The sequence below is a fragment of the Solanum stenotomum genome, chromosome 8, assembly GCF_019186545.1.
Source record: "Solanum stenotomum isolate F172 chromosome 8, ASM1918654v1, whole genome shotgun sequence".
NCBI classification, from domain to species: Eukaryota; Viridiplantae; Streptophyta; class Magnoliopsida; order Solanales; family Solanaceae; genus Solanum; species Solanum stenotomum.
The window spans coordinates 7,300,410-7,315,458 of NC_064289.1; the positions used below are offsets into that span (position 1 = coordinate 7,300,410).

Genomic DNA, 15,049 nt, shown 5'->3' on the forward strand with positions numbered 1-15,049 from the left:
ATATCCGTCAAATCTAACGTTGTCAACTGCATGTCATGCATGGTAATTCAGCAAGGGATACAATTGCAAGACTTTGTAAATAAAGCCAAAATCTAAATAGTGATTTTGAAAGTGTGAATTTGCATAAATCAAACCAATAATTAAGACATCGTGGTCAACTTTATTTATGAAAAAATTAGATAGAGGTTGAAAATGAATATTAAAGAAAAGTAACACGTTATAGCCACGCCAATATTTGAAAATGAAGTTCAATTCCTAGTAGAGTATGAATATTGTTTGAGGATATATTTAACCAAACATGGTATTATGAAGTCCAAGTTGTAGATACTATACATTAAAGACCATTGACTATTTGAGAAGCTGCCTGCATCATTATTTTTTCTATCATGAGTAGGGGTGTGTAAAAATCGAACCGAAAAAAATGTTATTAGGTTAACGGTTTCTTAATGGTTTTATATAAAAAAAATTATTGGGTTATCGATTCGGTATTGATTTTTCAATATTGGGTTATTGGGTAAACCGATAACCCATTAAGAGTTAAGACTATAGTAATTTAATACTTTTTACATATACCTACATATTAATAAATATTATTCTCAATATCTTAATAGCTATGTCCTTATCATTTAGCCATCAATTCATACTCCGCTGTGACTTTGAGTTCACAACTTTACATTATACAAATCGTCAAAACCTAAAGTAAGAATCATATTCCTCTTTATTTCTCTGTGTGTTACACATGTACTATAGTTCTTTTCATGTTTGTTATTATTATTTCTATTTTATGAGCTTTTGTAAAGTTACATTATTGTCTTGTCGTGTCAAATTTATTAGAGAAGTCGTATATTTATTTTATAAGCATATTCTTATTGGTTAAACCGAAAACCAAACCGTGAAGGACCAAAACCGATAAAAAATTAACTTATTGGTTTGTTATTGATTTAGTGTATTTAAAAATTGAAAACCAATAAACCGAACCGATAATTCATAAAACCGAACCGAATCGACCTATGTACACCGTGATGAGGAGCATTGACCCTTTCTCATAATACTCTGACCTATATATCACTGGTTAATTTGGTGTATTCATGTGCAAATTCATGGCATTCACTTTGCGTTTGGTTTCTGATATCCATCTGATTAAATTCGTGACATTCACTTTATTTTTGTTTATTAATGGATGAGCTACAAACCTATTTCTTCCATCCATTTTTTTTTGTCTAATATTGAGTTGGCGTATTTATTATGAGTATATCATCTTTTTGAATATAATAAATTTAATATCTTGAAATTGACTATTATTAATAATAAGGGCTAATGAGGAACTAATTAAGTAATGAATTATCTCTTGATTTTTCAAATAGGATAAGCTAGTAAAATCGTAAAAGTCAACATCTATTTTTAGTATAATGAATAAGTAAAAATGAACGAAAGGAGTACTAATCAACTCCTAATTAATTCATACACACCCAACCACTTTATTTGTCACATTTTAGTTTATACGCCCTTAAGAAACTACATGATTTGACTATCGTGCCTTTACTTATTATTTTTAATTATTTAAAATGTTAATCTTATCGAGTATCTTTCGGAAACAACTTTTCTACATCTACGAGATAGTGATAAAGTCTATGTACACTCTACACTCTCCAAACCCACTTAATTAGATTTCACTGGATATATTACATTATTATTGTATTTAAAATGTTAGTATTTGTGTAAGTAATATGCCCCCTATTTATATAATGCATTTTAATTGAGCACAAAATTTAAGTGATAAAAACTTTTGAAACAATGATTTTGAAAGAGTCATAGATATTTATGTAGTTATAAATTATTAAATTAAAAATAAAACTAAAAGTGTTTCTACATATAATATAATAAACTACTTATTATTTTTCATGGGACAAACATAAATTTAGAAATGCATTATATAAATTAATACATATGAAATATTATTTTGAAAAGAAATAAGACGTGAGGGGTAGAGAAGAGGTATAAATTTGCCATCGTCTTAGAGCACATATAACCGTTTTAGAATTCATATTTAAGTCATAGTCAAAGTTAATATAAATTGCAAAAATAACTTTAGACGTATAAGTCTCAAAGTTTTAAAAATTCCAGTATACACATATGAAGTTTGACTTATATATCCATTTAAAATATAGTTTAGATATGCGTCTAAAATTTGGTTCATATTCTACGAATTTTGTTAATGTGATGTGTTTACCCTCATGGCTCTTCGTTGCTTTTAAAGCTTAACAATTGGCTTCTGGATTATCGTATACCCTCCAACTCATCACTATTTTTTTATTAATGAAATAGAAGTCGTAATTGGTAAATGGTAATTAATCATTATTTAAGCTTTTTAAATATGATTAATTGTTTAATATTGTTCTATAAATTTAATGACCACTAATCTAAAGTATACATGTCTATTGCGTTACTTCGGACTTAGCTTGGTTAGCTCTATCATAAAAATGCCTTTATTTATAAGCAATAACTAATAGCTTGTCTGGTTAAGTTTGTGAGGGATTAAAAATATATATTTGCTTTCAAAAATTATTTATTTAAAAAGAATAAGGTGTTTAGTCAAGTTTTAGAATAAGTGGTTTGGAAGAGTAGCAAAGCTAAAAATAATAATTTTTCTAACAAAAAATACTTTTGACAAAAATGTATATAAAAGTAGTTTTTAAAAGTTTGGTCCGTTAATTGTTACTCAAGTTTTTAAAATTTATTGGTCAAACAAATGGCTTCTCAATAAATTTTTTAATTTTTTTTTAATAAGTTAATTTTCGAAGTTTGTTCAAATAAGTTATGAGAAGTAAGTAAAAACTTGTTATATTCTGAAAAGGTAAGACATATTCGTTAATTCACATATAGTATCAATATCAACCCAATGAATATGAGACACATACCTTNGGGCGAAGCATTCTTAGCATTAGTAGTTTTGGCACGATAGACTCATGAGATTTCAAATAAGTTATGAGAAGTAAGTAAAAACTTGTTATATTCTGAAAAGGCAAGACTTATTCGTTAATTCACATATAGTATCAATATCAACCCAATGAATATGAGACACATACCTTTATATACAACCTTATCACTAAACCATAATTGACTAATACATATTATAATTTCAACTTTTTATTTAGCTATAGTAAAATAATATTTTTTTGTAAATACTAAATGCACCTAAAATTTACATTTTAGAAGATGATTGAACCATAATTGCGTGGGTATTAATATACAGTATATATATTTACGATGGCTTTTAATTTGGTGATATTGGATATCGAGAAAAATATTTTCTTGATTATTTGTCAAAATGTTTTGAAATAATTCTCTTAAGTTTCTGAAAAATCAGTAGAATTAAGGATTATATCCTAGTGAAAATAGGAAAAAACAAGTTTCATATATATTTGATTGTCTCCTCCCCTACTACCAAACCAACCACTCCTTGTCTACCCCACCCGCCACCCCGACCCCCAACTCGTTCCAGCGTATTTTTCTATGTTATATATAAATACCTTTGAAAAATATATTTTTATTTATTTATTGAATACTAGAAAAATAATAACAAAATCACCGATTTTACATAACTTTTTCCCTTCGTATCTACAAACTTAAAAATTTCCAATGTATTATTAGTCTTAATCCCTCTCTGAATTATGATGGATTATCATTAATGTCGTCAGCATTCGAGCAAATGGACCAATATAGTCTTTCAGTATTTGTACAATAAGCTGTAATTAGAGAACATTTCAAAGCATGGATTATAAAATTAAATCTCAGTCATTAATTAAAAATAATCCCACTTAAGTATAGTTGGTGTTTAAATTAATTAGATGCCAACAAAAACCGTTGACCTTAATTATAAATATATACCACCTCTCAATTTAAATAGCCAAGAATCTAGCAAAAAAGTCTTAGTGCTGTGCTTTTCTTTAATTATAATTAATTTCCCGTTAATCCATTATACATGGCTGCCACAATTCATGACTTAATTTATTAATTTGTTTCTTTAGTATTTTAATTTGTTTGTATGACTGGTGAGAAACCAAGTCCTAAATTGTACTATAAATTGATTTAGTTTTATTATTATTAGTTCTTAGATCATGTTTGAAGAATTAAGAAAAGCAAATTGATAAAATATCTGCATGATGGAACGGATGACATGAAGGCTACAAGGTGTCAAAATAATAAAATAATAATTATAAAGAAAAAAAAATCATTGACCTAATTAGCATTTAATTATTACTCTAACAATTGAGGCATTGTTGCTTACATGTTTGGTATAACAACTCCCCCCACCCCCTCCTCCCACACACACAATCCAATTGAGTTAATAAAAAAAAATGTCAAACACCAACAAAAAAAAAAAACAAATAAATTCATTTAGTTATGATCCACAATGTCTTTCATGAGTTAATTTTTTTATATAGGGATAATATACAAAATTTCATACACAATCAAATCATTAGGTTATAAGTAATCATCTTGGATAAATTTGTAATTTAGAGAGGGAAAATTAGTGACTAGTTTTGATGCTGAATTATTCGAAATAGAATAATTTTATCATCAATTTAATTTTTTTTATCAAAAAATTCTATCACTAGCAAAGTAGCTCAACGATGGCCTCCCACTAAATGTTATTCCTGCTTGAATGAAAAAGGGCCAATTTTGTCCAACGTCTACACGTCAAATGATATCATCCCAAACAAATTGGAGTCAATGAAATTAATTAGATCTCTAGTAATTAAATCAAGTTCATTATTAATTAATAATTATTTGGGTTAAATGTACAATATAAATTATGGGTTGAAACCCATTAAAGTCGAAATTTTGAATGAATGTAATTTCTGATAATTATGACCCACAAAATATAGGAAAGCTACCAGAAAGGATATGAATATGACGGAAGTTTCTTTCATATAAAAAGTGTGTTGGGGAGACCAAGGAAGATGGATTGAATCAAGAGGTGATACTTATGCCTCTTTTTTCTCGATAGGATTCCCATTATTATGATTATTCATTTGTTTGAAGCTATCTCTCCAAATGTTTCTTAATTAGGGTCATTTGGATTCCTTAATGTAAATATACGATTTAAGGAATTAGGGAATAACTCGTTATAAGCATTAGATTTTTATGTATTATTCATGCATATAACTGCACCTTGTCCGCTATCTGCACCATCTACCAAATTGTACAAAAATAATGTTTAGACTATATTACTTGCAGGGTTATTTCTAACTAATTATAACAGAGCAATATATATATATATATATTTTGGGAAAGAGGTTAATATAGTCTACTTAGATAAGCTTATGGAAAACTAAAAGTAATGTTTATTTTCTTTTTAAAGAAAATCTTATTTTAACTTTGCTTTCCGCAACTTAAATTGTTTGGTCTTCCTATTTGCTTTGGATTGAGGTGTTTGGAGAACTTTTAGAGGAACACTTTTGTAATGTTGATCAATCGTAAATTGTTGTTCTAATATTGACAAAAATATTTTTCAAACAAACTAGTCAAACTCAAACGATTAGTATCAAAATATAAGTAGATTTTGAAAATTTGGTCAAATAAACGATATAAGTCCCTTTTAATAACATACTCCTCACATCACCTTGTGGATGCGTATAGGACTGCTTCATATTTTTTGACGTGCTAGTCGAGTTAAGTTCTTTGTTTTGACTTTTGACAAGAATAAATGAATAGTTGAATACAATGTATTTAAACTGAAAAAACAATAAAATACAATGTATTTAAATGGAAAATAACCACATCAAGACTCTGCACCAATTTGCACTTAATTAGGGAAGATGGGCCTAATTAATTTAACACGAACGTTTTAAGGAGAATTTAATTTTAATTTTTGATAAAAGGCTCTAAGCCAATTATAGATTTCAAAAGTTTTAAATCCAAAATATAGTTTAACTTCATGGCATTCCTGCTTATATATATATATATTACAAGCTTTTATGAAAATTAATTAGGTTTTCAACGAGCTATAGCTTTGCCATTCATACAGTGCACTTTACATTCGAGTGCGCCGTAATTTATAATGTGTTAGATTAGCAATACAGAGAAGCACGTAAAAAATGAATGTTACGCTAAACAAATGGATCTTGGATCAATTTTAAGTTTAAACAACAAAAGATAAAAGATTATCTTAGGTCATATAAAGAGATTATCCATCTCATAATTGATCGGTGTGACTTGTGAGACTTCTTCAACACCCCCTCGTGTTCAACACCCCCTCGTGTTTAGAACTGAACATCTGAAGCGTAAACAATTTTAAAATAAGTCATATCTAATATCATGAACGAGAATTCAGGGGTCTTGTTTCTACCCCAACTCAATAACTAGCTTAAAATGTGAGGATTGTTCAAGTCATATAAAAAGGAGTTCGGAGTCAAAAGGGTAATTTTTTTCCTTTAAAAAACATAAATGGTATATCAAAAAAAACAAAAACAAAAGGATAAAATCGCTCTTGACGGAGCGATATCTTTAGTACAAAATTGACTCCTTTTACGCCGTTAAAAAAAAAAAATTAAAATCGCTGCCCCAACAGCGATATTGTCTAAACAATATTTATTTTTTAAAATTAAAATCTTAAATTTTTTATTTTTGATTTTCCTCACACATTTTAATTTTTTTTTTATCGGTAGTACTTGAACAATAGGCAGTTGATGCATGCAATTTTATTAGGAATTTTTTTTGAACAATAGGCCAAAGCAAAGATAATTAAAAAAATTTTAAAAAATTGAGGAAAATTGCTGCTCATGCAGCGATTTCATTTTACTTTTTTTTTTAAAAAAAAATCTTCAGAAAATCGCTGCTCAACAGCGATTTTAATTATATATATATTTTTTAAAAGAACGCTGCTGGTGCAGCGATTTTAGTTTTAAACAAGAAATATTTTTTTGACAAAATCACTGTTGTGGCAGCGATTTTAATTTCTTTTAAAGGCATAAACGGAGTCAATTTTATACTAAAGATATCGCTCCCTCAGGAGCGATTTTACTCTCTTGGTTTAATTTTTTTTTTGATATACCGTTTATGCTTTTTGAAGGAAAAAAATTACCCTTTTGACTCCGAACTCATATAAAAAGACCACTCAATATTTCATAATTGACCGATGTGAGACTTTTTCAACCGTTACACTATTATTAATAAGAAAAAATCTCTAGATTAATGGTGTGTTTGGAATGGAAGAAAACATTTTCGTTTTTCTTATTTTTTCATATTTGGTTGGACAATTTTTTTAAAAAATAATTTTTTTTCTCTCTAAGAAAACAAGTTCCTTAAAAGTGACTAAAAACTAACTTTCTTAATATAAATAAGGAAAACAAGTTCTATAATTAATATTTTATGTGTATTGTATCTTCCCACCCACCCAATGTCCTACACCCCACCCCCTTTCACACCTATAATTTTTTACTAGATTACATATAAATACTTTTGAGATGACATTTTATTTATTTATTTAATTATCAAACAATAATAAATAAATAAATCAACTTAAATTCCAAAAAAAAAAAAAATTCAAAAAAAACATTTTTCATGAAAAATATTCTCCGCGTCAAACCTACCCTAAAGTGTCTTTGCACTAGCCGCTAGGGGAAAAAGTCCAACTTTACCCTTATTAAAGTGCGACTCAACCATATCTCTGTCTTTACAATTTTGGCGCAAAATTACAGTCACTCACATAATAGACCAAATTTCTTTGCTGTCACTCTCGTTCTTTAAATTCATAGAAAAATTAAGAAAAGAGTACTGAAAAATGGTGCATTACTACAATGTATTTTATTTTTAAAAAAAATAAAGACTGACTGGCAACAAATAAAGTCAATTAATTAATGATCTCCACTGTCAAATCAAGCAAATTGAAATTAGAAAAAAATTTGGGGGGAGGAAGAGGGGCCTCGAATTTTTTCCTGTCTAAGGTTTGGAACCTACCTTGAAACCCCGATTAAATTCAAATCACGTATTGTAGGATCCATTTGAGGGTGACGCTCCCAATAAGATATTTTTCATACCCAAAGCTCGAACCCGAAAACTCTGATTAAAAAGGTGAAGCAGTCACACCACTCCACTGTACCACAACTCATATTGATGAGACCACAAATCTCTTATTATCAAATGATAGATTAACTTCCCGACATTTGGTGGTCCATTTGAAAGGGCCAATACAACTTGATGATTTAATCGATCGATCGATGGACCCTTCTTGTTTATTTTTGTAAAGAATCTAACTTCACTAAAATACAAATTCTATTTAAAAGGAAAAGATATTAATTAGGTGAACCTTTTGTTTTCGTATCAATAAATATTATTTCAGCAGCCTAATAATTACTTATGTAACACAGTATTACTCCTTTAAGAATTTCACAATTCAAAGGTCGACTTGTAGACTCATTATTAGTTTTTAAATTATTGTTTGAACCAAAAATAACATTTGACTTATAATTAAAAGACGAAGGAGAATTAAGCTCTTAATTAACTATTCCATATGAATTATGATGACCTTAAGTTTTGTTCGTTGACATTATGCATAATTTTTATATCCCACTAGATTTAATTTACCTACGAAAATGGTGTAAACATGACTTCATAGAAGGCAACCTAATATATATATGTTAACATGAAAATTAAATTACTCCCTCTATCACATTTCATGTGATGTGCATCATTGATTCGAAGTATGATATTGGTTTATAAACTATCAAACATATTATGTGAATTCAAACATATATAATCTTGAAAATAATTGTAATTTACATATTTAATAACTACATAAAAAATACCATAAGTCATATATATATGAAAGAAAATCGTGGTGAAAAGAGAAAAAGATAAAAACTCATTTTGACTCTTCAAATAGTATATTGTGTCACATGATAAAGACTAAAGTGGGACAACATGAACGATAAATTACCATGAAAGAATGTAGTGGGATAATTGGACTAATCTTTACATCATTAACCTGATGAGTGAGTTCTGAGTTAAATCCTTAAGAATTGTAAACCCCTTTAATATAAAATAGTTTTACCACTTAGTTCGACATGTATATCATGGATCTGCACTAAACAAGCCAACAATAACATATGACCAGTAAAATCTCGATAAGTGGCCATGCTAACATATAGATCGGAATTCAGATAATGGATTATAATTCAATACGTTCGGAATTAAGTTATCACGTTACCATTTGACTGGCAAATAATGTGGCCATGTGACTTAGGAAACTTCAACAATAGCTGTGGCAACTTGGAGAAAAAGAAAGAAAATAAAGAGAAAAATATAATTAATTAACCTAGATATGAAGAGACACCGACCATTGCGGAGTATATCTAAAAAATAAAAGGACTTAAACGTTGAAGTTGAATATTTCTTCTTCTATAGCCGTTTTTTTAATATCCATTTTTTCCAAGTAAGACAATATATTATACATAAAATCTTAGTATATTTATTACTTAAAGTTGTGAGCAATTGGTGCATTGACATTTTTGTTTAATTTATGTGCTGTTAATTAAGCCGCTGAGTTTGAATCATTTTAAAAGAAGTCAAACACTGGTAGCTCTTCTTTATAAAAGAAAAACTATATTGCTAAAGTTGGAGAAATCTATCTAGCTAGCCAGAGAAATTAAAAGGAGATAATTAGGTCTATACATGGAGAACAAGAACAAAGCTGAATATTATAGTCCTGATGATGAATATCGCGATATCGATGATCAAGAAAATATTGTCCATCAGGTATAAACTTTTATCAATACAAGTTTAATTTTTTTGGATCAAACTTCTGAAACTTGAATTTGTTATATATATATTCATAATTCTTGCTATACGTACACTTAGTTAAAAATTTGAAAAAAAAATATTATCACAACGATCGATTTGCAGACTCATGATTGTAAAGATTGAACAGAATTCTCAATCCATCTCATGAGCTTGCATTTCAAATCACAATTCAGAATAATCTCTTCACATTTTATATATTATGAGTCTGCAAAAGATGATGGTTCTAATAATGAACCAATAATTAACGCGAGTTTGTTAATTAATTTAATACTCATCAACTATATATTATTTAGTTCCTCGTAAGATTAATTATGTTTTGTGCTTAATTTAGTTTGGAAAGGGAGATGATAAGTCAAAGCCATCCTCCCCTCACCACAAGGATTACATGAACATTGACAATATAGAGGTAATTAGTTAATGGACCAAATTAAACTCATTCTAATTTCAATGAATTAATTATGTAAATATTTAGAAACTTAATTTATATGATTCTTATTTGTCATGTACCCTTTCCGTGAGTTAATTTGATACTAATATTTATTGTACACAATTGATTATTTTTGCCCAGAAAAGAGAAAAATAAATAACAGTTGCTTATAATTAGTACAGTAGTGGTTAGGTTGATCTCGTCACACTTGCGAATTTGTCAAAATCTTAGGAGTAAAAAAGTTACCTAATATATAAATAATGTCCAATGAATATATATATATAGTGAATTCATAAATTAGAAATAAGTAAGTTAGTACCTCCTCTGTCTCAAAATAAGTGTCGTTTTAATGAAAAATCTAAATAAGCTAAAATATATCACTTATTTTGAGACGATCGACGAGAGCAATAGGATAATGAAAAATGTGAAAACCTAATTAATTTCATGATTGGAGGCTCCAAGACGCGATAAAGCAACTTGCTTGAGTAGAAAAAGTCTTCTTAACGAGCATAGTTATCAAATAAATTTCATCCTTTTTCTAAACCGTTGACCGTTGACTAGTTGTATGTATATACGTCATACTTAATCATGAGATACGACTTTTCATGACATTTAATTTGACAAACTATATATTCTAGGGCAAAAATTATACAGATTTGTTTGTTAATTTTAATTTTAATGCTTTCAATAGGGAGGTGCTGTTAATGTTATGGTAAAGAGAGAAAGATCCCCACCAGAACACAACTCAATGGCTTCTTCATCTACTCACAAAGAACAGGTTTGGTTTAATATATACTTTTACAAGTTGAATTTTAGAATTGATTTATCATATGATCGGATCCCAAACAGATTCTTATAGTTTAAGTAATTAAACACAAAAAGATTCACCCCTTTCTCTTGTGATGCCCCAATACTTCCTCGGTTATCCCATCGTGAATTAATGAGAAATCTGTATTATAAAACATGATTTTTTCACTGAATAGTCGCTATGGGAGAACATAGGATAGGAAATCGATTCTCACAAAAATACTGGGAGAATTCACCTTTTTTCGGACGTATGAAAACACTTTTATTCTTTTCTCACCGATTCAATCAAAATATCTATGATAGTAGCCCCTGGACTTTTTTTAGTGTTTCAATGGAGAAAAGTGATTTTTTACTAGTATGCCCTTTATATATTTGAGGAATAAATATAATATTTTTTCATCCGTTCCATTAAATATGATACTATTTTTTTAAAATAGCTGAAAAAAGGAAGATTTTTTTTTCTAAATTATTAGAAACAATTTAACTTAGTTTCATTCTTAGTACCCCTCGTGAATCCTTTTATAATCACACAAAAAGTTATACATGTCTAAATTTACATGTTTCAAAATCACTACAGCATTAAGACCATAAGTTTTAATTGTCTTCGCTTTCTTTCTTAAAAATCGCAGGAGGATCAGCTTGCATCAGCCAAAGTTGAAATGCGAGAAGTAATGGAAGAAAATGAGAGGCTTCGAATGCACTTAGATCGAATGATGAAGGAATATAGTAATCTCCAGAATCAATTCCACGATATCGTTAAAAAAGAAACTGATCAAAAATCAAGCAGCACTGTCAACACTAGTACTCATCATGATCATGAATCTGATCAAGAAGCTGATCAACTTGTGTCCCTCAGCTTAGGAAGAACAACTAGCGATATGAAAAAAGACGAGTTAAAGAAAGACAAAGTTCATGACGATGAAGGAGGAGTTATTATTATTAATAATAAAAGGCTTGATTTAGGATTGGATTGCAAGTTTGAAACAACTCCAACAGAATGTTCACCAGTGAATTATAGTCCGGAGAATAGCTTAGACGATCAAGCTAATAAGGATGAAAATGGAGAGACGTCGAATAAAAATCCCAAGATGATGAGAAATAATGGAGATGGAGATGATGTTTCGCAACAAAACCCTACTAAAAGAGCTAGGGTTTCTGTTAGAGTCAGATGTGATACCCCTACGGTAAGGCTTTTTTTTTTTTTTTTTGTATACATGCATGCATTTTGTGACATTGATTATAATTAAGTAAAGAATGCAATCTAATCTATGTATTTAATTGTGTTAATAATGATTTCTCTTTAATTTTTAATTTATTTTTTTGGTAATATTATTGATCAGATGAATGATGGATGCCAATGGAGAAAATATGGTCAAAAAATTGCAAAAGGAAATCCATGCCCTCGAGCTTACTATCGTTGCACCGTAGCACCAAATTGCCCAGTTAGAAAGCAGGTAATATATATAGGTTTACCAAAATATCAGCATGAGTTATGGTGGGATGATTGAAATTATTTTATTCTTAACTAGATATGTCTCGAGTTTGAACCCATATATCAATGGTAAAAATCCTGTACAATGCATGAATCCGTAATCAGGCTCTTATAGAACACCAAATAAAAGTTATGTCCTACGGAAGCTTATTTAATCCTTACAGATTAATTTAACTTATTTACTAAAAGTGTAAAATATTATTCTGCTTTTTATAGTAATTTAACTTAAAATCAATTTTATTTTATTCATCACAGTTTATCTCGATACAAATTCTTTAATAAAGATAAGGGAAAAGGGTCTGAAAAATATTTCAACTTTGACCGAAATTGCTATTACGATACCAAACTTTATGGAGGACCTTTTATCCCTGCACTATGTAATAGTGTATTTTAAAGGTATATATGTGTCCACGTGGACACATTACTATTTAAATTATGATGTCCACGTAGACACATATATACCTTTAAAATACACTATTAAATAGTAAGGGGGTAAAAGGTCCTTTCCAAAGTTCGGTATCGTAACAACAATTTCGGTCGAAGTTGAAGTATTTTTCAGACCCTTTTCCCTAAAAGTAATAGAAGATTTTAAAATTTATGATCTCAAACATTTGTGTGATTATAAATTTTAAAACTTTCTAGTAGTAGTATCAAATAAAGTGAAAGGGACTAATAATAATTAAGGAAGTATTAGTATTACTAATTATCTTTTAGGTGATCTAATTATTTAAATTTTATAATGATCCAATTTAGTACTAGTATATATATCATCTGAAATTGCATTGCTACTCTTTAGCTAATGACTACAATTGTTACTTCTTGGTTTTGTAGGTTCAAAGATGTGCCGAAGACATGTCAATATTGATCACAACATATGAAGGAACACACAGCCATACTCTTCCTCTTTCAGCCACCGCAATGGCTTCAACCACCTCAGCGGCCGCTAACATGCTGTTATCCGGTTCGTCTAGCTCATCAGACCCAAACCCACAAGTAACTGCCACCACCACCACCACCCCTACTTCCACTACTTCTGCCAATATCAACGGACTCAACTTCTATCTCTCTGATACCTCAAAACATAACAAGTCACCATATTACTTTCCTAATTCATCCATCTCAACATCCACACCTAACTCCCTCCCTACAATTACACTCGATTTGACCTCCACTTCGTCCTCGTCCTCCTCCTCCTTATCTCATCTAAACAGAATGAGTCACAATTTTCCAACTAGATATAATTACAATAACAATAATTCCTCCACAAACCTCAATTTTAGCTCAGTACTTGAATCCAATTCCCTTCCCATTTCTTGGACCAATAATTATCCAAATCAAGCCTATAACAAAAATAACCAAACTTTTGGTTCTCTTACATTTTCATCAAGATCAAGTCAAGATAACATTTTCCAATCATATTTACAAAAAAATACTACACAATCTTCTTTACCACCAGAGACAATTGCAGCCGCAACCAAAGCAATAACATCAGACCCAAATTTTCACTCTGCATTAGCTGCAGCTCTTACATCAATCATTGGAAATTCTGGAATTGAACATAAATCTAGCCATGTTACGGAGCCATTTCCAATTTTGTCCAGTCTCCCATCAAGCTCAAATCCGAACAAATGTTCGTCAAGTTTTTTAAATAAGCCAACCTCTTCTGCTTCCGCGAATAATAATAATAATAATAATAATAGTAATAGTACACAGCAGCCTGGAAATAATAGCATGGTGTTTTTCGGGCAATCTTCTTCTTCATTGCCATTTTCGACGTCTAATAAGGGTAAATCTACCTCTCCTAGTGATAGTAAGTTCGATTGATTAATTATTTTTTTTCATGTTTTACCTTGGAAATGGACTTTGTACGTAGTTAGCAGGATTAATCATCTGTATAGTTTGTAGATATGTTTTAGTGTCATGAACAATTGACACTTTGGAATTAGCATTTGCATTTTGTTGTTGTTAACTTGAATATTGTTGTAAGATTCTTGTACAAATGTAGATTTTTTTTAGTAGATGGATTGTTTGCTACATTTTTTTTTTTTTTTGGTGTTTACAAAAGATGACTGGGATATTACAAACAGTCCTGAAGATTTAGCAAAAAATAAAAAATAAATTGATGCGAAATTTTTATTTATACTAGGATATGTCGTTGTTGTTGTTACGTTGTTCAGTTTATCAATGAAACCTATTGCAGCAAATAGTAATGATACTATTTAGGTTGGTAAATTAACATTTCATCGAAACAATAATCAAACAAATTGATAAACTTCTAGTATAATATCTCTAATTTGATACAGGATTAGATAATTATTAAATTGTTTGTGTTAGTGGATTTTTAAGTCTATTTTTTTCGAATCTAATAATTAGCACAATAATTTGAAATTGAAAAAAATATAGTGGGTTGTCTATCAATCAACTATGATTCAATTTCTGGAATAAAATATACAAAATTGAACTATACAATATACATTGACTAACACACATACAAATACGTCACATACTGCGTTCAAATT

At 29.3% G+C, this 15,049-nt stretch overlaps 1 protein-coding gene across 1 annotated transcript; it reads left to right on the plus strand.

Annotated features, from left to right (window-relative positions):
* Nucleotides 1-9,617: 9,617 nt before the first annotated feature.
* On the plus strand, nt 9,618-14,497 carry LOC125874240 (WRKY transcription factor 72B). The gene is made up of 6 exons (XM_049555084.1): nt 9,618-9,759; nt 10,136-10,210; nt 10,923-11,009; nt 11,668-12,222; nt 12,379-12,492; nt 13,362-14,497. Exons 1-6 carry the CDS (start codon nt 9,676-9,678, stop codon nt 14,352-14,354), a joined length of 1,908 nt encoding a protein of 635 aa, XP_049411041.1. The 5' UTR covers nt 9,618-9,675; the 3' UTR covers nt 14,355-14,497.
* Nucleotides 14,498-15,049: the final 552 nt, after the last annotated feature.